Here is a 27,625-nt window from a genome sequence, read left to right as displayed (position 1 = left end):
ACTGAGCTATCAGGCACAGTTAAGGGCAGGGGCACTATGCTGAACAAATACAGAAAACTCCAGCCTTCTTCCTCTCTTGCTTTCCCACAGTCCCTCTGCCGTTCACTATTTAAAAATGTTCGAGGAACCAAAAAAAGCTATTAGAAATTTAAAATGTGAGAAGAAATAAAGAACTCAACTTGGTAGAAGGGTTAGGAGAAAAAAGCTGACTATCTCAGAAAATACAACATAAAGACAAAGTGATGGGAAAAAAAGAAGAAAGACAAGACGAGAGGACCAGCCTGAGAGGCCTAACATCTGACCACTGGACATTGTGGAGAGAACAGACGAAAAAGAGGGGAAGAAACCACCCATACAGAAATCAAGTCAATCTCCCGGTACTGAAACACATGAGTTTCCAATGTCAGGTTTATCAAGTCCCTTGTGTAATTAATCAAACTAGACCCGTACTAGGGCATATTATCATGAAATTATAAAACAGTAAAGAAGAGGAAAAACGCCACATACTGCCATAGGGAGGGCAAAACAGGTATCACACAAACTTTCAAGAGTCAAAACAGAATCAAATATCTAAATTGCCAGCACTAGAAACTAGAAGAAAATGGAGCAAAGCCCTTAAAAATTTCTGATAAAAATGATTTCCAACCTAGAATTCTGGACCACTGAAGGAAGTGAGCAGAATGGAAACTTTAAAAATATGTATTATTTTAAAGACTTTATTTTTTAGCCCTGGTGGCTGTGGCTCAGTGGATGGAGCACCAGCCTGTGAACTGAAAGGCTGCTAGTTTGATTCCCAGTCTAGGGCAAAAGCATGGGTTGCAGGCCAGGTCCCCAGTAGGGGGTGTGCGAGAGGCAACCATACATTGATGTTTCCCTCTTTCTCCTTCTGTTCCCTTCTCTCTGAAAATAGGTAATTAGATAAATCTTTTAAAAATAATGTGGAAAAAAAAAAGACTATTTTTCAGAGAGAGAGGGGAAGGAGAGAGAAAGAGGGAAACATTAGTGTCTGAGAGAAACATCAATCGGCTGCCTCTCGCACATCCCCAACTGGGGACCTGACCCACAACCCAGGCATGTGCCCTGGCCAGGAATCGAACTGGCAATCTTTCAGTTCACAGGCTAGCACTCAATCCACTGAGCCATAACCAGCCAGGGAGAGAAGAGAAATGTATTTTAAAACATTTTATTTTGAATAATTACAGGTTCACAAGAAATTATAAAAATAGTACAGACCTAGTTCCCCCCAAAGGTAAGATCTTTTGTCACACAGTGACAACAGTTACGTTTACAAATCAGGTATCCAGTGCAATAGCAAAACTAGGAAACTGACGTTGGTACAATCCACACACTGCGATATAAACAGTTTAAATGTAAAAATCTAACTCTCCTTCTTCCTCAGAATGCTACTAGGATGTGCACTAAAAAAGGAACTAAAGCAAAAAAGGTGTGGAATTCAGGAAACAAGAAGATCCAACATAAATAAGAGGCAAAAAAATTTAAAAGTCGCCAGCATGACGGTAAAGAAAAAGCCCAAGACATTACTGCAGCAAACTGAGAGAGCAACAGGCTCAGTGTGGAAGAGCATCAGAGGGCTCAGGGAAAGGTTTCTTCAGGAAGAGGAAAATGATAGAACACCTGAAATGTTTGAACACGCTGACAAGAGGTTCATAAGACTGAAGCAAACTTTAGTGTTGAACTGGTAATATATACAAAATAAAACTAAGCACCACCTCCCCCCACAAAAATGCAATTATTAACACCAGGAGAAACAAAATGTTTAAATCGCGAACACACTACACAGCTCAGCTGTGAGGAACACTTGCACGGCACTTATACTGCAAACCCCGAAGAGCGTGTGACCACTACTGTGATGGAACCGCCGTGAGGGAGCTGGAGGACACAAGATGCGCACGTCTGTGGTGGGGCTCTGGGAGTGTGGGGAAGGCTAAGACTTCATCCCCCACAGTTTAAAGTTTAGAAAGTGAAGCCTAAATCCCAAACATTTAATGGCATCAACTATGTTACCTAGATGTGGAGGTAAGCGCACCATCCCCCCAAAAAACATTGGTTAGCAGGAAAGAGAGAGAAACATATTGTTTTTCATAACAAGCTTCAGAGAACCACCTGACTCTTTAAACCATTTAAACTATTTATTTGCCTCTTTAAAGTATAAACATTATAATTTTGATATAAATATTAATACAAAGAGTGAAGGAGAAAGTGTGAAGGAGAAGTGGAGTGTTTTCTACCCTTTCTTCCAAAATGGTTACAGTGAAAGAGAATTAATAGCTGGATGGAAACATGGATTTAAGAAATATTTTAAGACTTAACAATTTTATTTTAAGAGAAATAATATCCATAACAGAAGATGATACTTCAGAGGAAAACAGATCAACGTCCCCGTAAAGGCAAGAGGGCAATGCGTCGAGTGCACAGGTGGAAGGAGCCTGCCACAGATCACAGACCCCTCTCGTCATCAAGACTAACAAGAACAGAACGGTTGCTCATGAGTGGGCCCCGGAGGGAGTGAGCAGGGGAAACTTACTTTGAAGATGTTGTCGGGTGCTCTGTTCATGCTGCGGTTCTTGATTCTCACTGTCAGCTGGTGGGCAGTCTTGCAAGTTAGAAGGTACTTGCTGATTAGAGGCTTAGGAAACTCAGTCCCTTCAAAGTGCTTCAGTCCTAAAACTAACAAACTGAGAAAGGAGCAATGACACTTCCCAGTCCATTCTTTCAAAAGTCTCAGCAGACTAACTCCACATTTTACAACCCACTTTTTCTACATCTAATTCTTAGAAGTTAATGGCTACTCAACAAAAAATGTCAGATATTTACTGAATGCTAGTAAGTACTATGAGTAAGACTCAATTAAGAGGTCACAATCAGAAAGGAAGAGCAAAACCTAAGCATAAATCACTAATAAATGTCAGACCAAGTGAGCTTTCATACTTTGTATTCCTCTGCACTTCATACTCAAAGAAAGGAGAGTGGATCTAATAAAACAAATATAAAATAAACAGTGGGCACCATGTTAGGGACATGAAATTAATACCAACATTATATCCCATTATGACATAATCTATTATGGTTACCTACATGGTTAAATATGGTACATATTTATTGATGGCAGTGGGGCAATAAATATCAAAAGCCATAAAAATGTTCATAACCTTAACAAAAAAAATCTCACTCTTGGGAATTTACCCCAAGGGATAAACTCAAAAGATTTTCAAAAGCTCTACGTACAAAGATCCTTAGTGAAGCCTCACCCACAACAGAGAGGGAAAAGTAGCAAATAAAAGACCTATCACAGGGCCATTAAATATTGCTTTAAAAGGAAATATACAGAAATAACAAAAAAAGGACAATGTCACTGCAAACAGAGAAGCAATTTCAAGAAGATGATAGGTTAAAAAAGTGAAAGCAAAATTATATTTAAATCGCCAATAATTGTATGAGAAATGCAAAGAAAAATCATTATCTTGAGGTAGTTAGGATAGTGGATAAAAAATTTTTCCTTTAGAAAATTTCCTCTAATAGTACATATTACAAGATTGGATTTTTACAATGACTAAAAGCAAAATACATGTTTAAAATATTTGAAAAATGTGCATGTAATTCCCCCCCAAAATAGTATTTGGCAATGCTAAATAAAATAAGCACATACTACAGAACCTTACATCCATCAACCCCACTTCTCCTTGTTTTTGGTGCCCATGTCTTACACGTGCCTTACTTTCCCCAACATCCCAAGAAAAAAGAACTAGATGTTCCCTTTGGGACATTTTGTGCTTTTCCCCCACAGTGAACCCTTACTTGTCCTCAGCCTTGGTGAATGAATTCTTATCCTGGGGATTCTTTGCCCGCAGAGAACACACTGGAAGTAGCTCTGGATACATGAAAACCTTGCTTGTGGCCAAGATCCAAGCCACTTGCTTTGGCAAACAGGGAAATTTACAGCCTATAAGGAAAAAAAACCCCTAATAAATAAAATTCTAGAAAAAAGAGGGCTTCACAAAAGCTTCTGAATGCACTTTTGCATTTATTTTTTTTAAACTTTATTTATTTTGAGAGAGAGAGGAAGAGAAGGAGAAAGAGAGGGAGGAAAACATCAATGTGTGGTTGCCTCTCACATGCCCCTCTCCAGGGAACCCACCCACAACCCAGGCATGTGCCCTGACCGGGAATCAAACCAACAACCCCTTGGTTTGCAGGCCGGCACTCAATCCACTGAGCTACACCAGCCAGGGCATGAATGCACTTTTGCATTTAGACAGAGCTGCCCCTACCTCACTTGATGCCCTTCCAACCCACACAACCTGCCCCACAAAAGTTTCTACAGCTTTCTCAGCTTAACGTAAACCTCAATGGAGTCCCATTCAATATTATTAAAAGTTGATTTTCTTATTCTTTTCTACGTGAACACTTAACACACTAAGTAACAAACACAAAGTACCTAATAATACCTGTCACATAGTATATGCTCAAAATATTTTTCCTCCTTCCCCCTTTAAATCCTTAAAAGATAAGTGACCTCCAACAATGCTTTCTCTCTTCCAGAATAAGATTTCACCTTCTTTAATTTCCCTCACAAATCTGGTATTCCAAATTTTATTTTACTTGATTCTTACTTAACTTTTCCCAGATTCCGCCTGAGGCTGGGAATAAAAAACCATGAATGGAATGAGACGATACAGTCTCATTCATTTGTTTTGCTGTCTAAGCCTCTCAATTCCAGGCACCTCTGCCTTTCTAGAGGTACATACTACTGTAGCCATACTTCTTCCATAAATGCTTTTCTTTCTAAAGATTTTATTTATTTATTTTTAGAGAGAGTAGAAGGAAGGGAAGAGGGAAGAGAAAGAGGGGAGAGAGAGGGAAAGGGGGGAGTCGACTGGGGGAGAGAGAGAAACATCGATAGGCAAGAGATACATTAATCAGCTGCCTCTTGTACCCCCAATGGGCGGCATGGCCTGCAACCCAAGCATGCGCCCTGACTGGGAATAGAACCTGTGACCTTTTGGTTCACAGGCTGGAGTCCAACTCAGTAAGCCAAACCAGCCCGGGCCATAAATGTTCCTATATTCCCAGAAGAAAAACACAGGACACTGTATGTGTAAGTTATTACTGTAGTTTGATGTTAAATTAAGTTTTCAGTACCAACATACATGCTAACAAAGTAGTCCTGAGATCAGTGTCTATAATGCACTTAAACTCACCTATAGCCAATTTAATTGTAAAAATCAGGGACTTAAAATTAAATCCAAAGATAAACCTAAATCCAGAGCAAAGTATGACTAATTTGCTAAACCAGGGAATAAATCCATAAATATTTATGAAGTATATGAGTGTCTAAACACTATACAGTATGCCTGAAACCAATACAAAATAATAATGAAAGTAAACTGTGATTGAAAAATTAAAAAATAATAATAATAAAAAAAGAAGCAAATATTTGGTTTCAAAGGAATAGCAAATATTTTCTCAAAAAATACTGTGCCCTGACCTGTGTGGCTCAGTGAGTGGATTGAACACCAGGCTGCAAAGCAAAAGGGTGGCCAGTTCAATATCCTGTCAGGGCACATGCCTGGGTTGTGGGCCAGGTTCCCAGTGGGGGGCGCGTGAGAGGCAACCGCACATTGATATTTGTCCCCCCCCCCACCCCCCCGCTTTCTGCCTCCTTCCCCTCTCTCTAAAAAGTAAATAAATAAAATCTTTAAAAAAAACCTTAAACTACTGAAAGTTTCTTTAAAATATTCAACATGGCAAATGCCCTGGCTGGTGTGGCTCAGTGGATCGAGTGCCAGCCTGCAAACCAAAGGGTCACTGGTTCACTTCCCAGTCTAGGGCAAATGCCTCGGTGGTGGGTCAGGTCCTCAGCAGGGGGTGTGTGAAAGGCAACCAGACACTGCTGTTTCTCTCCCTTTTTCCCTCCTTTCCCCTCTCAATAAATCAATCAATCAATCAATAATAAACACAGCAAATGTACAACACCTGTAATTTGTGTCTTGTCCCAAATCACCTTTCATTCAAAATGGAGATACCATTATAATCGTTATGGAAAATAAAATGATCCTAATGAAGAACTAGAGTGAAAACCTAAACACAACCCATCTTTACCACTTGATTTCCATCTTTCCCAGATTCTAGTTTGGTTTGTTCTCACTGCTGATGCTTACCCTCGTATCTATTTAAGTCCAATTCTTAGCATGGAGTCCTACATCTCTTCCCCTTACAACCCTGTCCTGGCAACTGCCTCCGTCCCTTACATATGCCCGAATATATCATGTAATCCTAGAACTTAATGAGTAAAAGGGAGGATAATACAGAGAAGGAAAAAATTATAAATATCCTATCTCCTCCACCCCTAAGAAATTATCTATGGGGTAAGACTCTCACTTCTCACTGCAGGTAAAAACTTGAAGTAGACACATCTGTCCCCTACCCGTCTTGACAGTTTTACGAGGACTCCAGTCAATGCTGACATGTGTGTTGAAGTCTTCGATGAGCTTCATAGCTCCCGTCAGGTTACAGGGTTGGAACAAGGTCTGAAACTTAGGGTTGAACTGTTGGTGAAGGGCGATGGAGCTTTGAGCAAATGTTCCCAGCTCTTCCTGGGAAAACAGGACACAATGGAGATTTAAATTCCAGACCCTTAATACCAAGAGCCCTTAGCCTCTGTGTGAAAAACTATCCTCCCTATTACAGTATAAAAGCAGATAAAAATCATCCTAAAGTCTTTCACAATTAATATTATTACCTCATTAAGACTTCAAGTCAGAGCAAAACTCTTAAGAAAATTGAATACATTCTCTGTCCTTTCATGGAAATCAGTGGTTTATGTTCTCTCAGCAAACATAGGAAGCCATAGGAATAGCTACCAAAACATGCAGGAGAGAAGAAGAATTGTAGATTATGATGGGTGAATATCTGTGAGAAATGGTTTGCCAAGCTAATTGCATACACAAGTCTTTAGAGTTATGGAGATTTGGAACCTTACAAGAAATATCCTGGTAGTGCTGGCCTCCGAGTTGAGACTGGGGTTGGAAGTGGAGAGAAGGTGAATTTGCGTCAAGAGCTGAACATGCTGGGGAGGGAAAGAAAATAATACAGTAACATGTTATGATGTCATTTCAGAAACCCAGATCTTACCAGGATATCTGCAACTTTATTACATATCAGTTTGCTTTCTGGAGAGACTATGAGAAACAACACAGTTTCTTGGTATAAATTTCACAGATATATTCCCCTTAAGAAAAATGACAGAACTAGAGGAAGTTTAACCTCAAACTAGAGTAACTGAGATTAGAAAGAAGAAAAACTGCCATGGCAATGAGACTATTAAATTCAGAATGGATTACTAAGGAGTCTTTGAAATCTGTAAGTCTGAATCTATTCTCAGGGCCCTTACACACATTCTGGTCCTATGGCTTCAAAGGGTGTCAGGACACCTCTCTCTTTCGAACTTACAAAGCTGCTAACTTTTGGCTTCACGTTAAGCCATGGAATGATCCAATCTTAACATTAGGAAAAAAAAGTCTTACCTGTTGCATCTGCTGCTGGAGTCTCTTCCTCTGTGCTGGGTCTAGAATCAGAGTCTGAGGAACTTTCTCACTCTGAGGCTTCACCCTCTCTACCTCCTGCTGCTGTTTGGCTGAAGATTTCTTCAACTTCAGCTGCTCAAGTAGCTCCTTCATTGTACGATGTTGCTCATTTAGCAGGTTGGCCAGTGGTTCCTCAAACCTATCCCCAACAGGGAGATGACTAAATTTGACTATTTCCCTAGGCCCACAGCATATCCAATTCCTTCTAATGGAGGCCTAGGAGAGTCTGAATAGTTTCTATCTACTGATAATTCCTAAATCCCACTTTAGCCAACAGGCAAAACTCCTAGCCTATCTAAATTTTTTCCCAAAGTTGTTAGCATCAATTCAAATAAAATGGTTCTGAATTGTCCCCCTCCTAATTTTTTCTAAAATCAGTCCTCTAAGTAACACACAAATAAAGAGGAAATAAAACAAAAATTTAGGAGCAAGAGATACATCAGGATAACCAAGCAAAGAGTAATGGAAACTTGTCATTCTAGCATTATACTATTATCCAAATTAATCTGGGACTTGTTCCTAACAGTGATATAAAATCTTTCAAAGTATGACATCTGTTCTCTGATTTACCCTTTACTCTAATCCCAGGTCTAGCTTCTCCCATTCCACTCCTATCCATTCAGGCTGCCCTGTACCCTTTCTTAAAAAGTCAAAGACAGTCAGGCATAAAGTAACAGAGGGATATACTAAAATACATGGCAGTTTAACCCAGTGAATCCTGCTTGCCTAACCCTAGTGATTACCTGAACCCCGTCCAGGTGAGACAAAGGGCTGCTAGAAACCCAGATGTCCTCATAAATGGCCTACCCATAGACTCACATGCTCACAAACACTCACCCTAAGCTCAAGTCTAGGGACAGCTTGCAAGGCACCAGAGACATACCAGGGACAAACTGAATTGTACGGCTTCGAGGCAAGGGCCACTACTGTCCCTGTGCTGAGCCCTCCCCCCAAATGGCCTGCAGATGCAGGAGAGCACGAAATCTAAATCTCCACTGACATGGTGGACACTGCTAACACCACCCTGCTGAACCAGAGACCCTGTTCGACCCTGCTCCACCCACATAGTTCTTGACTCTTTCAATGGATGTGCCTCATAGGCAGCAGGCCTTGGCCTGTGCTGCAAACTTTGTGTAAAACTTTCTAAGTTAGTCAGGCCCCTGGCCAGTGGCAACTGGCCTCGGTGTGCCCTGTCCCTCTAAGTGGTCTCAGGCCCAGCACTGGTGGCAGCTGGTCTCAGGCCCAGCACAGGCAGATACTAACTGTGAATTACTTTGTAGCTCCTAGCAGGTGGCCTCGGCCAGGAACAGGTGGTGGTTGACCTCAGCCTGCATCAGAGCCCCATACAAGAGGCCCCAGAACCAACTAACCAGACAGAGAATTTCAGACTACAACAGAACCAGCCAATTAGCTCCACGAAGGGCGTACACAAAGGGTATCTAGACAGAGCCCAGAGCTCCACCAAAATGAATCCTGCTCCGTGGGGTCAGCCCCTGCTATAGTCATAAGCATTCAGCCTGAGGGTGAACCCCACCCATTGATTGACATGCCAACAGCAATCAAGGCTCAACTACAACAGGAGAGCACACACAACCCACACAAGGGGCACTCCTGAACACATGGCTCAGGTGATCTGGCAGACTGTGCCACTGGGCCCCACACGGCACCTACTACATAAGGAAGCCCTGCAAAGACTGGAGACAGACCAAATCTACCTAATACATAAAAATAAACAGGGAGGCAGCCAAAATGAGGAAACCAAGAAATGTCCCAAGTGAAAGAACAGGATAAAACTCCAGGAAAATAACTAAAAAAATATGGAGACAAGCAATCTACCCAATACAGAGTTCAAAACACTTGGTTAGAAGGATGTTCAACAAACTCAGGGGGAAGACCAGATGAACTCTGAGAACTTACACAAAGAGATAGAAACAATAAAAAAGAACCAGTTAGAAATAAATAATACAGCAACAGAATCAACAGCAGATGAGATGAAGCAGATAATTTGAATCAGTGATTTAGAACACAACATAGCAAAGAACACCCAAATAAAATAGCAAAAAAAAAATTTTTTTTTAAGTGAGGACAGTTTAAGCGACCTCTGGAACAACGTGAAGCATAACATCGCATCATAGGAATACCAGAAGGCAAAGAGAAAAAGCAAAGGACTGAAAAACTGTTTGAAGAAATAATGACTGAAAACTTCCCTAACCTGGCAAAGGAAATAAACATACAAGTCCAGGAAATGCAGAAAAGACCCAAATAAGATGAACTCCAGGAGGCCCACACCAAGACAGCTCATAATGAAAATGGCAAAGGTCAGCCCTGGCTGGTGTGGCTTAGTTGGTTGGGCGCTGTCCTGTAACCCAAAAGGTCACAGGTTTGATTCCCAATCAGGGCACATCTCTAGGTATGGGAGCTCAGTCCCTGATCAGGGTACATACAAGAAGCAACCAACTTATGTCTCCCTCTCACATCGATGCTTCTCTCCCTCTGTTTCCTTCTCTTTTCTTCTCTCTAAAATCAATAACTATGTCCTCAGGTAAGGATAAAAAAATAAATTTAAAATAAAATAAAATAAAATGAAACAGAACAAAACAAAATGGCAAAGGTTAAAGACAAAGAAAGAATCTTAAAAGCAGCAAGAGAACAGCAGTGAATTATATACAAGGAAGTCCCCATAAGACTGTCGGCTGTTTTCTCAATAGAAACTTGGTAGAAATAAATTTAAAAAGAAAAAAGAAAAGAATAAACTTGGTAGGCCCAAAGGGACTGGGATGAAATATTCAAAGTGATGAAAAGGAAGGACCTACAACCAAGATCACTCTACCCAGCAAGGCTATCATTTAGAATTGAAGGGCAGATAAAGAGCTTCCCCGACAAGAAAAGCTAAAGGAGTTCATCACCACCTAACCAGTATTAAAAGAAATGTTAAAGGGACTTCTTTAAGAAGAAAAAAAGATAAAAAATATGAAATAACAGCCCTGACCAGTGTGGCTCAGTTGGTTGGGCATCATCCTGCAAAATGAAAGGTCTGTGGTTTGATTCCTGCTCAGGGCACATGCCTGGGTTGCGAGTTTGGTCCCTAGTTGGGGACCAAAAATAATACTAATCAGATGCGACTGATTATCATTTTTCTCTCACATCAATGTTTCTTTCCCTCTCTGTCTTTCTCCCTTCCCCTTTCTCTAAAAATAAATACATAAAATCTTTTAAAGAAAAAATGTAAAAAAAAGCCTATTAAAAAAAAGTCTATTCAAAAGACTATGTTGGGAAAACTAGATGGATATACACAAAAAAATAAAACTAGACCACCTTCTTATACCACATACAAGATCTCAGGAGGAATGGTTCCATTCTGCTACACCAGAATTTTGTCCTATGAACTGTAACTTGAAGTAAGTGGGTCAAATACAGATTCTTAGAAATCTTGAAAATATTCTTTGTACCGGTAAATATGTAAGGTGATAGAAGTGTTAATTAAATCAATGGGTGGGGGAAATCCTTTCACAATCTATGTGTGTATCAAACCATCATATTGTACACTTTCAATATCTTACATCTTTGTCAATAGCACTTCAATAAAGCTAAAAGGGGAAATCCTATGATATTTGTTGCAGTTACATTACAGTATTTATTGTAATGGAGTATGACTAATATTTCTGGCTTTTACACATGTTAGTATACCTTGTCTTTTTCACTAAATTGCAAATTCCCCAAAAGTCTACCTTTCAGATGGATCCCAAGCTCTCTAGCTAGGTAATACTGTTCAATTAAAACACAGGATTAATTAGAGGTTCTGAGTATCTTAGGTTTTCTTTTTTCCACCCATTGTATAAACCGCAACCTGACCTCTGCTTCTACTCAGAATGGATAACAGTGAAGTACAGATAGATTATGCAAACCTACTGTAAAAATGGGCAAAAATTAGTCTCTACTTTTTGGGTTGGGCAACGGAAGTGCCAACTTTATATGGACAGGGTAGTCTATATATTTTAGATTCTAGGGCATTATTGTAAGTGCTTCATGATTTGCTGAATTAATGCCTCGGTGATTAACAAATGTTCATTAACACTTACCAGATGTTAACAGCAAATGAGGAGAACAAAAGTGACATGATGGATATGACCATTTGCAGTAGTTTTTGTGGCTGGCCACATAGAATCCTACATACCTCCTCCAGCACCACTCTCCTGGAGAAGCTGCTATGGATGCCAGCTACTGCTTTCTCTCCATTCCCAAACAGATACAGCTTGGTCTACAGCTGCACTGCCCCATAAGGAGATTTATTCACCTGACATCTAACACTCCCACTAGGGATGAAAAATTAACTAAAATTTCTGAAAACCTTTTCAGACATACACTTCTTGTCCATTCTAACTTTCAAGGTCTTTGACAGGCCTACCGTAGGGCTTGAGGAGTGTTAAAGTTGGGCCGAGGCTCAGCCACACGTTCTTCCTCCTCTGGGCCATCATCTTCCATGTTGGGGAATCCCATCTCATCTTGAAACTGAGGAGAATGAAATGGAAACGATGGGATTTCCTGGGGAACAGGCATGTGAAAGTCACTGCAGCAGTGAGAAGCGAAAGTAAAGACTACAGTTTACAGGACTTTACATTTTTTTTTTCTCTTTTCAGGGCTCCCACAGTCCCACACACAGGATGACTAGACTATTTCAACAGGAAAAAAAATGGCTCTCAACTGGTCAAATTGTAATGCTAAGGATAGAGTATGGATAACTCACAATGATCATAAATATCTTTCAAGAGGCAAATTTATGAGAAAAACAACTATCTGTCCTCACAATAATCTAAAACTAGCTTGCAATCTTTAGGGATGCACCAAGTGATTGTTGGAAAAAACGATAATTTAAAAAACTGTTGGAGAGGCCATTCAAAGTTTGCATGGAAAATTTACTAAAAATTATCTACATATGGATAATCAAAGTTTATTAGTTAGCAAAATTCTCCTGCCACTACATTCTCTCCTGGATGGACTAAAAGGGAAATTGGCTTGGTCTGAACACTTTCTGGAAGCAGGGGCCCTGGGACCAAAGGACAGAGCTTGCTGGAGGATCCACTTTTATCATCCCAAACTCCTACTCAAAGATCATTACTCACAGTTTCAAACAGCTCTTCCATCAGTCCATTCACTTCCTTTTCTGCAAAAAAGCCAAAGAGTATGTTGTTTGCACAAGTTAATTTTATAGGGGGGGATTCCAAGAAGACAATGTATGCTGTTTTCAGCAAGGCATCTGACAAAACCCTCATATATATTTAACATTCATTCATTATTCATTCATAAACAGTTGCTGAACACCAATGGTGCCTCAATCTCTGTTCTAGATTCCTGCAATACATGCAGAACTAAACAGTCCTACAATTGCGAAGCTTAAATTCTAGTGGGAAGACACACATAAAACGTGAGCTAGATGACTTTACAATAAGATACATTCATAGTTTGTTAATCTATCCAACTGAGCAGAGTCAAGAGAGAAGTCTCTAGCAGTGTGTCACAGGACCTTGTTTTCGCACTAGAACCATCCATGACTTAGGACTGGGGTCTCCATACCATGGTCCCTGGCCCGTCAGTGACCGCCCAGGCCGCACACCAGGAGGTGAGGGGCAAGTGAACAATCGAAACTGCATCTGTATTTACAGCTGCTCCCCATCACTCCCATCACTGCCTGAGCTCCTCCCCCTGTCAGATCAGTGGCGGCATTAGATTCTCCTGGGAGTGCAAACCCTACTGTGAACAGCACATGCGAGGGATCTAGGTTACACGCTCCTTATTAGAATCTAATGCCTGACGACTGCAGGTGGAGCTGAAGCAGGGATACTATCTCTGGGGAGCGGCTGCAAATACAGACTATCATTAGCAGAGAGATTTGACCACACAAAGACCATAATGAATCAATTGCTTGCAGACTCATATCAAAACCCTACCAATGAGTGGCAAGTGACAATAAGATGCATCTGGTGGCAGGCTTTACAGCAGCAAGTGAGTTGATGTGCTTCGATTGTACAGCTGCATCTGGTGGCAGGCTTTAAGTCAGAATCTGACATTTATTTTAGTCTGTACGTGGCCCGCCCACTATTTTACTTACCATTTCTGCCCGCCCCTCTCTCTCACACTGTGCACTTGTCTCATGTCACAGTTTTGGCAAGCCCACATGCTGACCCTAGCCAAAATGAGCACAAAACAAGCGTGGCTGCAGAATTTCTTTGAAAAAGGGGGATAGATGATGAGATAGCAGAAGGCTCTAAGACTGCCAAGAAAGAGAGAGCTACACTTAAAAGAAAATACCAAGAGTCCGACTTAAATTAGATTCATTGCAACAGGTGATTCACATTTTCCAAGTCTGCTTTGTATAATATGTGGTGACCAGATATCCGACAAAGTCATGAAACCTTCAAAACAGCTTTGCCACTTGGAGACCAAGCATCCTAATTTAAAGGCAAGCCTTTGGAGTTTTTCAAAAGAAAAAAGCCTCAACATGATCAGAAGCAATTATTGAAAGCTGCCATTTCATCCAATGTGTCTGCACTGAGAGCATCATTCCTAGTGGCTGACCACATTGCTAAAGCTAAGAAGCCGTTTACTATTGGCGAAGAGTTCATCCTACCTGCTGCAGAGGACATCTGTTGTGAACCTTTAGGAGAGGCTGCAATTCAAAAGGTGGCATGTGCTCCTCTTTCAGCTAGCACCATAACTAGACAAATTGATGAAATAGCAGAGGACACTGAGGCACACTTGTTACAGAGGATTAATGAGTCACCGTGGTACACAATGCAGGCTGACAAGCCTACCGATGTTGACAACAAGGCGACAATGCTTTTTTTTGTGAAATATTTTTTTCAGGAGGATATGCATGAAGATATGTTATGTGTACTTTTGTTGCCAACCAACGCCACAGCTGCAGAACTAGTCAAGTATTTGAGTGATTACCTACCAGGAAAACTGAACTGGTCATTTCGTGTCGGTAAATGATTGGATGGAACAGCTGCCATGACAGCACAGCTTTCTGGTTTCACTACTCAGGTCAAAGAGGTTGCTCCTGAATGCGAGTCTACGCACAGTGTCATCCATTGAGAAATGCTAGCTAGCTGAAAAATGTCACCGGAACTTAACAACGTTTTGCAGGATATGATTAAAATTATCAACCACATTAAAGTACATGCCTGTAACTCACATCTGTTGGCACAGCTCCGTGAGGAGATGGACACAGAGCACACACATCTCCTCCTACACACAGAAGTGAGAGGCTTTCTAAAGTTAGCACTGGCCAGAGTTTCTGAGTTACAAGAGCTGCTCCAGAGATTTCTTCTAGAAGAACAGTCACCACTGGCAGCATATCTCAGTGACACAGAATGGGTCACAAAACTTGCTTACTTGTGTGACATATTCAACCTGCTTAAAGAATTCAATCTGTCATTTCAGGGGACAACGACAATTGCATTCAAGTTGGCAGATAAAGTGGTTGCATTCAAAGCTAACTGGAACTACGGGGGGGCAATGAGTGAACATTGGGACTTTTGACATGTTTCAAACATTAGTAGAGATTTTGAAAGAGACTGAGCCAGGGCCTCTCTCTCCCAGCTGGTGCGTGATCACCTATCTCAGCTTTCAGAAGAGTTTGAGCATTGCTTGCCAACCACAAAAGACCCCCAAACTGGGAAGGAATGGATCCGCGGCCCCTTTGTGAGTAAGCCAGGTGAATCGACTTTGTCTATGCTAGAAGAGGATCAACTGCATGAGACAGCAAATGACGGTGGCCTTAAAAGTATATTTGAGACAGCTTCAAATCTCCATACATTCTGGATTAAAGTCAAGGGGGAATTCTTTTTTTCTTCTTTTTTAAAAGATTTTATTTATTTGTTTTTAGAGAGAGGGTAAGGGAGGGAGAAAGAGAGGAAGAGAAACATCAATGTGTGCTTGCCTCTTGCATACTCCCTAGTGAGGACCTGGCCCACAACCCAGGCATGTGCCCTGACTGGGAATTGAACTGGCGACTTTGGTCCGCATGCCAGCACTCAATCCACTGACCCACACCAGCCTGGGCAAGGGGGAATTCTCTGAGATTGCTACAAAAGCACTGAAAAGCCTGCTTCCATTTCCAACATCCTCTTCTCTGTGAAGCAGGGTTTTCCACAGTGACAGCAAACAAAACAGGATTACAGAGCAGACTGAACACAAGCAACACACTTTGGGTGTCACTGTCTCCCATCACCCACAGTGGGACCATCTGGTTATAGGAAAAAAATCTCAAGACTCCCACTGATTCTGCATTATGGTGAACTGTATAATTATTTCTTTATATATTACAATGTAATAATAGAAATAAAGTGAACAATAAATGTAATGCACCTGAATCATCCCCAAATCATTACCCACTCCTCCGGTCCATGGAAAAATTGTCTTCCACAAACCCAGTCCCTGGTGCCAAAAAGGTTAGGGGCCGCTGACCTAGAAGACCCAGAAAACACATTTATCAAATCTAGAAATGGTATAAAGCTAGATGGGACTGCCAGACCAGTTGATGACAGATTCAAAATTCTGTTTTCTCAAATTAATTGGATAGGTCATAACGGGGATAAATTGAAAGTTTTACATTTAGGATTTTAGAAAATCAAGTTTCTTATGTACAGAAAAGGTAACATGGCTCAAAACAAATTAATGTGAGTAAGATTTAAATGTTTCGGTTGATCTCAAGTTCACTATGACACAGCTGCTCCAACACAGTACTCACATCCAAGAAGGCCAGCATACCACTGGGCCGGAGCAGAGTCTCAGCCATGTCTAGAGGACTGTGACCACTTCTGTATCAGCCCTTCTAAGAGGACATTAGAAACTCAAATTCCAAATGTTGGGGAGGACATGGAACAACTGTTCCACCTCTAGTGAACCTCCTGTGGAAGTTCCAAGTACCCAAGGGAAGCAATCCCTTACCACCCTGGTCTCCCCAAGGCCAACCCTGATCACTGGTGGGTGAGCTTCTTTTTGGGAAAGCCCACTCTCCTGTATATGGCTACAATGTTGAAGTCCCCAGAGCACTCGGAATCTGCCCAGGCCTCCTACAGCACGATTACCAGTGACCTGGCTCGGGACACCATAAGAAAGCAGCCTGGGGGCCAGCCTGGCAAAAACAATGCCAGAGCTGACATCTCCACTCCCTCCCCTACTCTTTTACTGTTTCCCAACCTGGTCCCACAGACCAGGCAGGCTGAAGCAAGAAAAAGCAGTTGGGTTATTTTATATCAAAACAGCGAAACACCAAAAAGAAAGTTGAGACAGCCCACCTCTACTATCTAAGACACATGCCGGCCTTCCAGACACCCTGTAATATCAACCCCCCCCCCCAAAAAAAGGAAGGAAGGAAAGGAAGGAAGAAAGGAAAAGATAGCCAAAAATCAGAAAGAGCCTAAATGTCCATCAACACCTGGGGATAGAAATAAAAAAATAGATAAACAAACCAGTATATTTATGCAATGGAATTCTCCTCTGCAATAAAAGGGAATACATTAGTGATACAAGCAATGTGGATGAATCTCAAAAATACTATGCTGAGTGAAAAAGCCTTACATAACAGAACACATGCAATATGATTCCATTTACCAGTATATGAAATCATGAAACTGACAAATCTAACCTGTGATGGAAAAAATCAGAACAGTGGTTCATCTAGGGGAGTGGTATAGAGATTCACTTGGAAGGGGAATGAGAAAACTTTCTGTGGTAACAATTCTATATCCCAATAGAAGTTTGGGTTACACAGGTGTAAGCATGTCAAAACTTATTGAATGGGCCCTGGCTGGTGCAGCTCAGTGGAGTGAGGGCAGAACTGTGAACCAAAAGGTTGCTGGTTCTATTCCCAGTCAGGGCACATGCCTGAGTTTCAGGGCACAGGTCAGGTCCCCAGTTGGGGGTTTTCAAGAGGCAGCCAAATGATGTATCTCTTACACATCGATGTTTCTCTCCCTTTCTCCCTCCCTTCCCCTCTCTCTAAAAATAAATTTTAAAAATCTTTTTTAAAAACCTTATAGAATAGTATACTTAAGATTTATGTAATAGAGCTGCATGTAAATTTACCTAAAAATAGAAATTACAAAAAAAACATTAAGCTGTAATCCGTGATATGCATCTGAAATGCTTAGAAGTGTACTCTGATATCTACAATTCACTCTGAAATGCATCAGAAACAAAAAAACTGATTCATAGACAAGATAGATGAATAGCTGAGTGATAAAGCTAATATACTAAAAGTTAATTATGGAAGCTAGATGATTGGTATATGGGTATTTACGTATTTACAGTACAATTCTTTCAACTTTTCTATATATTTGAAAATTTCATAATAAAATGTAATGAGGGAGAAAGTTTTTTTTAAAAAAAGCTAAAATCCAAAGAAGAGTAACTTGGGTAGTTAGAGGTCTGGAAACCATGGTATTCAGACAACTACAGAAACTTGGTATGTCTGACCTAGGAAGAAAAAACTTAGGAAAAAACTCCATCTTTTTGCTATGTGTACTTGGGAGTAAATTACACTTTTTAGCAAAAAAGACAAACAGAGGAATATAAAAGGTAGACTTAACTTCAATAAGGAAACTATTAATTGAGGAGGACACATTTCTGCAGAATTGATAAGCTCCCTGCTACTGGCAGTATGTAAACAGAGACTGAAAGCCCACTTCAGAGGAACTGTAAACAAGTGGGAGAATAATACTTGACCACATGAAGCTTTCCATATTCCATGATTCCATGCATTTTTATTTTTAAATTTTTCTCATCCATGGAATAAGTCCAAAAGGGAAAAATAAATATAATAATATCAGAATGAGGGGACAAGAGGTTAGAACAAAATTAAACTTCTATCCCAATTTGTACTTATGGTCATAGAATTCTTTGACTAGAAAGAATGGCCCTTCACTCAGGCACCCCCCAAAAGTTCACTATTTGATTGGCAAATATTGCCAGCATTGTGTGAAAATTCCATAAGTTGTTCACAGTACAGAGAAGAAGACAGACACTAAGTAAGCCATTAAAGAGCTGTGAGTATTAAAAAGGACATATAAAGTGGTATAGAGATTGATCCTAATTGAGGAGGAACTCCCTAAGAAATTGTACAGGGTGGGGCAAAAGTAGGTTTACAATTTTGAGTACATAAAACAATTTATTCTTGTATTATTATTTATTAATTACTGTATTCTTTTCCATGCAAACTACTGTAAACCTGCTTTTGCCCCACTGTTCCACCCTGTATATAAAATGAAGAGAGTAACAAACAAAAAGGGAAAGCAAGTATATTACAGGCTAAGAGCTGAAATGAAATGAGATCTATTTTTCTGATTCAAGCAGAAAATGTTTCATCACCAGTCTACGAGACTGTGGACCAGGGTTCCTTCTTGAAAAACAATGCCCCTCATTTCTGACACTAGACTTCCTTGGTTTTTCTTATACTTCCCCTAAACCTTCTTCATAGTTTTCTGAAAGCCTAATTCCTCAGACTTTTCATTCTATATTTTCTCTTTGATTCCTGGTACTGTGTTTTCAATGCTTCCTCTAACCTTAACTAATATACCTAAATAAATGGAAATGGGAATCTAATCTTAAAAACAAAATGAAGCAACAAAAACAAAATAAAGCAACAAAATAGAACATAAATCCTAAAGGATCATGTTGACAAAACTCTCTTTGCACAAAAAATTGCATTATTTAGGTATATAAAAAAACACTTTTGGATGCTTATAAACCTTTCTTCCTAACCTGGTCAAAAGCCAATAACTTAACACATGCTCTCAATAAAAAAATCAATAGTTTCTGAAATGTTTTCCATCACAGGCAAACTAGCCAATGAAGTGATTTTTTTAAACAAATGACTCAAGCCAACCAAGTGATTTAATTGTTTTCCATGCCTCCAATCTTGCTCTCTATATATTAAACTGGTATTTATTCAAATTCATTATTTCTAAAATCCAAGTAAGTTCCTGTTGATTTCCTGCTTAAAGTTTTTAAGTATATTTTATTGATTATGCTATTACAGTTGTCCCATTTTTTTCTCCCCTTTAATCCCCTCCTGCCTGCAAGTCCCCCCCCGTCCGTAGTTCATGTCCATGGGTCATACATATAAGTTCTTTGGCGTCTTCATTTCCTTCACTATTATTACCCTCCCCCTGTCTGGTTTTTGCCAATCAATTATGCTTCTTATTCCCTGTACCTTTTTCCCCCATTCTCCCTCCTCCCCCTCCCTGATGATAAACCTCCATGTGATCTCCATTTCTGTGATTCTGTTCCTGTTCTAGATGTTTGCTTAGTTTGTTTTTGTTTTGTTTTTTTTTTAGGTTTGGTTGTTGATAGTTGTGAGTTTGTTGTCATTTTACTGTTCATAGTTTTTTTTTTAAATTTAATTAATTTATTTTTAGGGGTGGGGGAGGAATACAGGGAGAGAAACATCAATATGTGGTTGCCTACTGGGGACCTGCTCTGCAACCCAGGCATGTGCCCTGACTTGTAATAGAACTGGTGACTCTTTGGTTCTCAGGCTGACACTCAATCCACTGAGCCACATCAGCCAATGCTAGTTTTCATAGTTTTGATCTTCTAATTTTTCTTAGATAAGTCCCTTTAACATATTATATAATAAGGGCTTGGTGATGATGAACTCCTTTAACTTGATCTTATCTGGGAAGTACTTTATCTGCCCTTCCATTCTAAATGATAGCTTTGCTGGATAGAGTAATCTAAATTGTAGGTCGTTGCTTTTCATACCTTTGAATACTTCTTTTTAGCCCATTCTTGCCTGTAAGGTTTCTTTTGAGAAATCAGCTGATAGTTTTATGGGAACTCCTTTTTAGGTTAATTGTCTCCTTTTCTCTCGTTGCTTTTAAGATTTTCTCCTTCTCTTTAATTTTGGCTAATGCAATTATGATGTGCCTTTGAGTGTTTCTCCTTGGATCCAACTTGTTTGGGACTCTCTGAGCTTCTTCAACTTGCATGTTTAGTTCCTTCACCAGACTGGGGAAGTTTTCCATTATTTTTTCAAGTAAGTTTTCAATTTCTTGCTCTTCCTCTTCTTCTGGAACCCCTATGATTCGGATGTTGGAACGTTTAAAGTTGTCCTGGAGGTTCCTAAGTCTCTCCTCATGTTTTTGAATTCTTATTTCTCCAGTCTGTTCTGGTCGAATGTTTATTTCTTCCTTCTGTTCTAAATCTTTGATCTGAGTTCCAGTTTCCTTCCCATCACTGTTGGTTCCCTGTATATTTTTCTTTATTTCACTATGTATAGCCTTCACTCTTTTTTATTTTTCAGCTACATTCAATCATTTCTGTGAGCATCCTGATTACTAATGTTTTGAGCTCTACAACTGATAGGTTGGCTATCTCCTTGCTACTTAGTTCTTTTTTTTTGAGATTTTATCTGTTCTTTCACTTGGGCCATATTTCTTTTTCTCAGCACACCTGTTACATTGTAAGGGGCAGAACTTTATGTATTCACCAGGGCACGACAAGCCATACTGCTGCATTGTGGCACTGTATGTGGGTCAGAGAGGGAACCCATCAATGCTGCTTGCTCAGCTGTCACACCACTTTCAGTCACGTCTCTCAAGCAGATTGTTCCCTTTCAGGTGCTGATTCCTGGGTGGTTGGGCTTGTGTACGTTCTAGGATCCCATGGACCTCTTCAACAGACTCTCCTATGAGACAGGGAGTTTCTCCCACTACCTCAGCCCCCACAGGTTTTTATAGCCAGAGGTTTTGAGGCTTTCCTTTCCCTGGGTTGGGTGGACTGTCTCGCTCCCAGCTTATCCCAGCTATTCCTCCTGGCTTATCCAAACACAAATGTGGGACCACCGGGTCCGCCAGCCACTGCCTTACAGCACATCTTCATGACCCCAGCTTCCCATCTCCACCCCTCCTACCAGTCCAGATGAATGCTTCTTTAATTCCTTGGTTGCCAGACTTCCATGCAGTTCAATTTTCTGGCAGTTCTGGTTGTTTTTTGTTTTTAAATGGGTTGTTATCCTTCTTTTGGTTATGCGAAGAAGCGAAGCATATCTACCTACGCCTCCATCTTGGCTCAAAGCTCTCTGCTTAAAATTCTTTGAGCTCTCCTTTTTGATAGACCAAAACTCAAATTCAAGGTTCTCCAATTCAGGGACTGAATACTGCTTACCTTTTCTATCACCACTCACATATACAACTATACCAAACTATTTATTATTTTCCAAATAAATTTGTTTCACAATTCTGTTGTTTGCATATGCTCTTATATTTGTAATATCCCTCTGCTGTCCCCATTCACCAAAAATTTCCTATTCCTTCTTCAAAACTATGATAAAAAAATTTCATCTTGTAAATCCTTCCCTAAGCCCTCCCACTGTAACTTCCTATCATACACTAGATTACACCTTCTTTTAAGCAACTAGTATACTTTATACACAAGCTGTTCATAGCACCTATCACTTTGTATTACAGCCTTTTCTGTTTGTATCCCTAGTAAGCTGTCATCTTCTATGACAAGGCCATGTCTTTTTCATTTTTGGTATTCTAAGTACAATCCCTGCCAATTACTGGACTAAATATGTTACTGAGGGATGTATAAATGAATGACTGATAGGCTTTCTCTATACTTAAATTTAAAGAACTATAGAAATGGGTAGAGGAAGCTTGTATGTCTTAGCATAAATGGACTGCAAACTTCACCCTCAAAACCCTACTAAGTAAACAAATGTAGATGGGGCACAGTCAAGAGCAGGACCCATAGTGAACAAGGACTCACTGGTGATTCTCACTGCCCGGTCAGTACGGAAATCCTCCGTGTCTGGTTCATCACGGTCTTCCAGGAAATTATATTCTGGATCGTCATCATCATCTGCCTCATCTAGAAAAAAAAAATATTTCAGACACTCATTCCCAAAACTGAACTCTTATCTCAAAAGTGACAATTTAAGATATTCAGCAACATAAGAATTTGTTCCTATAAAGTACATTTATTTTTATAAAGGAAGTTTTAAAATACTTCTTTTCTCTCTGTGCCTTTGCAAAGATCATTGCCCACAGCTGACTCATCTCACCTATTCTCTCCAATAAGCCAAATTCCTTCCTTCCTTCAAGTAAGACTTAAACCTCTCAAAATGCAGCAAAAGCCAGAAAACTGAACATATAATTTATTTCAGTAATTCCACTTTGGGTAGTGCATCTTTAAAAAAATTTTTTTATTAATCCTCACCCACGGACATGCTTAATGATTTTAGGAAAAGGGAAAGAGAGGGAGAAATAGAGGGAGAGAAGCACTGATCAGGTGTCTCTCATATGTGCCCCAACTGGGGACCAAACCCACAACCTAGGCATGTGCCCTGACAGGGAATCAAACCTGTGACCTTTTGGTTTATGGGACAACACTCCAACCAACTGAGCCACATCAGTCAGGGCTGAGTACTGCATCTCATGAAGACAATACTTTGGTAAAACTATACAAAGGCATTGATAGTGAAAAAAGGAATGACCCTAATTCCCCCAGATTAGGGAGTAAGTACAATACAAAATGAAAACATGCAACTTTCCATAAATGTTCAATACCTACATAACAAAGAATGACACAGTATTATACAGACATAATAATGATTAAGTATGAAAAATTACATTGCTCAAAAGAACTAAAAAATACAAAAATATTAACCATTTGTTAGGGCATAGAAATACGGTTGTTTTTCTCCCTCATAATTTTCTCTAATGTTGATACTTTGATGTCTTTCCTATTCTTGAATAAAAATTGTGCAGGAGTTACTGAATTATGGAATTGCTATATTAAGGTAGTATTTTTCCTGGGACAACTTTAGATCAGTGCCGTCCAACTGAACTTTCTGCAATGACGGAAATGTTCTATGTGTTGTCCACTGTACAGTAACGGTAGCCACTAGCCACGTGCAGCAACTGAGAACTTGAAATGTGGCTAGTGCAACTGAGAAAACTAAATTCCTTACTACTATGTAGCCATTAAACAAGAGAGGAAGATGTCTAAGTGTTACAATGCAGAAAGATCTAAATTATAATATTAAGTGAAAGAAACAAGCTGCAGATGCAGAACAGTATGTACAGTATGGTTCCTTTTGTGGAAAAAAAAATTCTTATTTGAGATAAATCTGTGCTTGACTGAATACACAAAAAATATCTAGAAAGTATTAACAAAGATTTAAGAAGATGACTCTTACTTTTTACTTTGTACCCTTTCATGACATTTTAATTTTTCATAATATCTTTCATTAAAAATAAAAAAATATATACATGAATTTTTGGGTCACAATAATTGAAAATTTTGTACCGATTAAACCCAAAACACCAATGTGAGAAAGAAACATCAACTGGTTGCCTCCCATATGTTCCCTGACCAAAGACTGAGCCCACAACCTAGGTATGTGCCCTGACTGGGGACTGAGCCCCCAACCTTTTGGTGTACCAGATGAGACTCCAACCAAGCCACACGGGCAAGGGCTAACCTGATATTCTTTACTGAACGTTTATACTCCGTGTATAATATATTAACGCGCATTGTTTATACATAGCTATTTAAAAGTTAAGTCTTTTTCATGCATTTGTAGGTTTATCTCCCCAAAAAACTCCTTAAATCCTCCCTGGCTGGTGTGGCTCAGTGGAGCGAGTGCCACCCTGAGAACCAAAGGGTCACCAGTTCAATTCCTGGTCTAGGACATATGCCTAGGTTGTGGGCCAGGTCCCCTGTCGGGGGGTGCACAAGAGGCAACCACAGGCTGATGTTTCTCTCCCTTTCTCCTCCCCTTACCCTCTCTAAAAATAAATAAATAAAATCTTTAAAAACAAACAAAAATTCTTTAATCCTTAGAAATAAAATCCTGTCTTCCTAATCTCTATAGCAAGTACTTTCTACATAAGTCCCTTCACAGCAGGTTCTTTACAAACATTACTGAATAATGGAAGCTCTGGAAGAGCTTGTAGAATACGGACAGTGTACCCATGTTCGGACACCCATCTGTTTGGGTGCAAGAACTGCAACAGACAGCTTCTGTCCATGACACACAAATAGGTCAGCCAATGTTCTCAGAGAACCTATTTGGCAAACAAGTTGAAAATCATTTAGGGCCCTGGCTGAGTGACTCAGTTGGTAGGAGCGTTCTCCCGCAGACCAAAAAGTTTCAGGTATATATCCCTCCAATGCAAATGAGATTCTCAGCTTTAATAATATGCAGATCAGATGGTACTAGGAACATGGGAAAATGGCCACATAATGCTACAAAAATAGATGAGGTAATAGGATCATTCCTATTTACCAGCACTCAGTAAATTAAGCTGGTAAATCTACATCTACCCTAGTTGCTGGCTTTGTGGTCTCTTTTTAAAAACTGTCCTATAAGTAAACAAATGAAAAACAGTGAATTTTAAATAAAAAGGGTTTTCACCCTTTCTACGAACCATTCTTCCTCAATCAACCTTTATCATACACTCTTAATTCTCCTAGAACTGTAGTTTCCAACCTTTAGGATACCCATTGGAGATTCTGATTCAGTAAGTATGGGGGGAAGACCTGGAATCTGTTATTTTAAACAAATTTTTAAAAATATGTTTATGAGTTTTAGGGAGAGAAGGGAGAGAGATAGAATAATATTGATGTGGGAGACAAACATCGATTGGTTGCCTCCCTGAAGTGTCCCACCGAGGACTGAGCCCACAACCCAGGCATGTGCCCTTACCAGGAATCCAACCCCAAACTTTTGGAGTATGGGACAACACTCCAACCAACTGGGCCACATCAGCCAGGACCTGGAATTTGGTTTTGTTTTTTTTAAGATTTTGTTTTATTTATTTCTAGAGAGAGAGGAATGGAGGGAGAAAGAGAGGGAAAGAAACATTAGTGTGTGGTTACCTCTCGCAAGCCCCCTACTGGGGACCTGACCTGCAACCCAGGCATGTGCCTGGACTGGGAATCAACCAGCGATGCTTTGTTTTGAAGGCCGATGCTCAATCCACTGAGCTACACCAGCCAGGGCTGGAATTTGTATCTTTAACACCATCTAACACATGTACACATGTAACACAAGTACACCCTTACACTCCTTGATTCTGATTCAAGTTCTAGGGATCATGTTGTAAGAAACACTGCCCTATACTGCCAAAATCCTGACAACCAACACTGTCTGGGCTTTCCTTCTCAATAGCTGCCATCTCAGCTCCTTCAACCAAGGTGATGAAAATCAGAGCACCAAAGCTGCAGATACTGATAAAGCTTTGAGAACCTGATTTACTGTCAAAATTTTGTCTTAGCTTAGATCTGAGGACAAAAAGCAGAGTTTGCATGTGTTGAGTTATATCTTTTTAAAAAAATGCTTTAATGTCCCCTACTTTAATTCAGACATGTTTCTAGAATATTAAACTGGGTTCTAATCTTGGCAGTATATAACCAATTGATTTTGTAAACACTGAGCAATCACAATGAATTTCTCTGAGATTTCTACAAAATGAATGGATGGAAATATCTTTGTATCTGTTCATTCCTTTCTGCAGAGATTTTGAGCCTTGGTGTCAGGAACCTTGAGGTTGAGTTTGTAGAAAAGAAAGTGTCAGTAAATGAACTTCAAGAGATTTATAAATCATGAAAATAATCACGTGAAAAAATTTCATGTATGTAGGCATATAGTTTTCTGGAGAGAGGGTACATAGCTTTCACCAGATTCTCAAAGGGGTAATGAAAAGGCCTGAAGCTTAGACTCCTACTGGGAAGACTAATGTGATAACATATCAGTTGCTGATTACTAAGAAACTGGTTCTCCAGTTTGTATGTCAAAGACTCATCTTCAAGTTTCATCTTCTTCCCCTTCATACAAGTTTGTGCATTAGCACTTCTGTTCTAGGGGTGGGTGGAAAAGAAGAAAAATGCTAAGATTCATACCAACTTCTTGTTATCCATCTTTTCTAAATGTTTGGGGAAAGTCCTAAATCTAAATATAGGACTTAAATTATTCCTATTTCTACATTAGTGTGGAAAACTAAAAGGTAACTTTGTATTTGAAAACTCTTAGAGATGCATATCAAAATATTACCGGTGATCCCTCCGGGGTATGAAATTGTTATCATAGGGAAGGGCTTTAATGATTTTCATTATATAATACAGCAAGTTCTCAAAAAACATCATTTCATCAATGGTAGGCCTTTTGTTATTATGTTGATATGATATAGAAACTTAACTCTTGTTTATATCAATTAACCTATGGTAAAATTGGTTTCATCTTATGGTCGTTTCACTTGAACTTGCACAACCTATCAATCACGTCGAGTGAGGACTTACTGTATTTGAATTCTTTACACCAAACATGTATATAATACAGAAAATAGGAGAAAATTCCTGGGAGGACATCTTATAGAACCCATAGCTCACAGATCTCATGTCACTTCCAATCATCTGCCTCCTCAATGTAACTGCTGTCAAATGTAACTGTTGTAAAATATCTTTCAAAGGTCCACCTCAACTACCGCCTCCTCTGATCACCCTAAACAAGAATTCTTTCTTCCTCTTCTAAAACTTTAGAACAGTTGTTATGCCACTTTTATGGTGTACCTGAGATTATTCAACTTCATTCACCCCAAATGTGTTGCACCTCTAATAATGGACCAGGCAACAGTCATACGTTTTACTTCCTGACAAAATGATTATGCTCCTTCATCTTTCATAGATATTAGCATAATGCCTTGTAAAAGTAAAGTACTTGATAAACATTTGCCAAATGATGTACAATATAATTATTAATAGCTTTGTGAAATACACTCAAGATGCCCTTGCTGGTGGCTCAGTTGTTTGAACAACATCTTACAACACCAACAGGTTGGGGGTTTGATTCCTGGTCAGGGCACATAGCTAGCTTGCGGGTTCAATACCCAGTTCTAGGCATGTATGGGAGGCAACCAAACGTTTACTCAGTCTATTTCCACCCAAATTATTTGTTCTCTACCTTAAAGCATTATTCTTTTCAACACGTAAATCTTATGGTAGTTTTATTT

General features: G+C 39.8%; 1 protein-coding gene across 7 annotated transcripts in view; it reads right to left on the bottom strand.

The window, feature by feature from the left end:
- The window catches only part of GON4L (gon-4 like), an 87,366-nt gene that overhangs the window by 16,218 nt on the left and 43,523 nt on the right, over positions 1 to 27,625 (bottom strand). For all 7 annotated transcript variants that reach the window (XM_053914601.2, XM_053914600.2, XM_045204524.3 and 4 more), the window contains 8 exons: positions 22,380 to 22,481; positions 12,725 to 12,765; positions 12,010 to 12,113; positions 7,545 to 7,743; positions 7,001 to 7,087; positions 6,446 to 6,614; positions 3,817 to 3,961; positions 2,546 to 2,696 (listed from right to left, as the gene is read on the bottom strand). In XM_053914601.2, coding sequence (XP_053770576.1) covers positions 2,546 to 2,696; positions 3,817 to 3,961; positions 6,446 to 6,614; positions 7,001 to 7,087; positions 7,545 to 7,743; positions 12,010 to 12,113; positions 12,725 to 12,765; positions 22,380 to 22,481 — 998 coding nt within the window. The remainder of the gene's footprint in view (positions 1 to 2,545; positions 2,697 to 3,816; positions 3,962 to 6,445; positions 6,615 to 7,000; positions 7,088 to 7,544; positions 7,744 to 12,009; positions 12,114 to 12,724; positions 12,766 to 22,379; positions 22,482 to 27,625) is intronic.

Source organism: Desmodus rotundus, chromosome 12, assembly GCF_022682495.2.
Source record: "Desmodus rotundus isolate HL8 chromosome 12, HLdesRot8A.1, whole genome shotgun sequence".
In the NCBI taxonomy this organism is placed as follows: domain Eukaryota; kingdom Metazoa; phylum Chordata; class Mammalia; order Chiroptera; family Phyllostomidae; genus Desmodus; species Desmodus rotundus.
The sequence above is the reverse complement of the archived record's forward strand: the minus strand, read 5'-3'. Positions and strand labels throughout refer to the sequence as shown.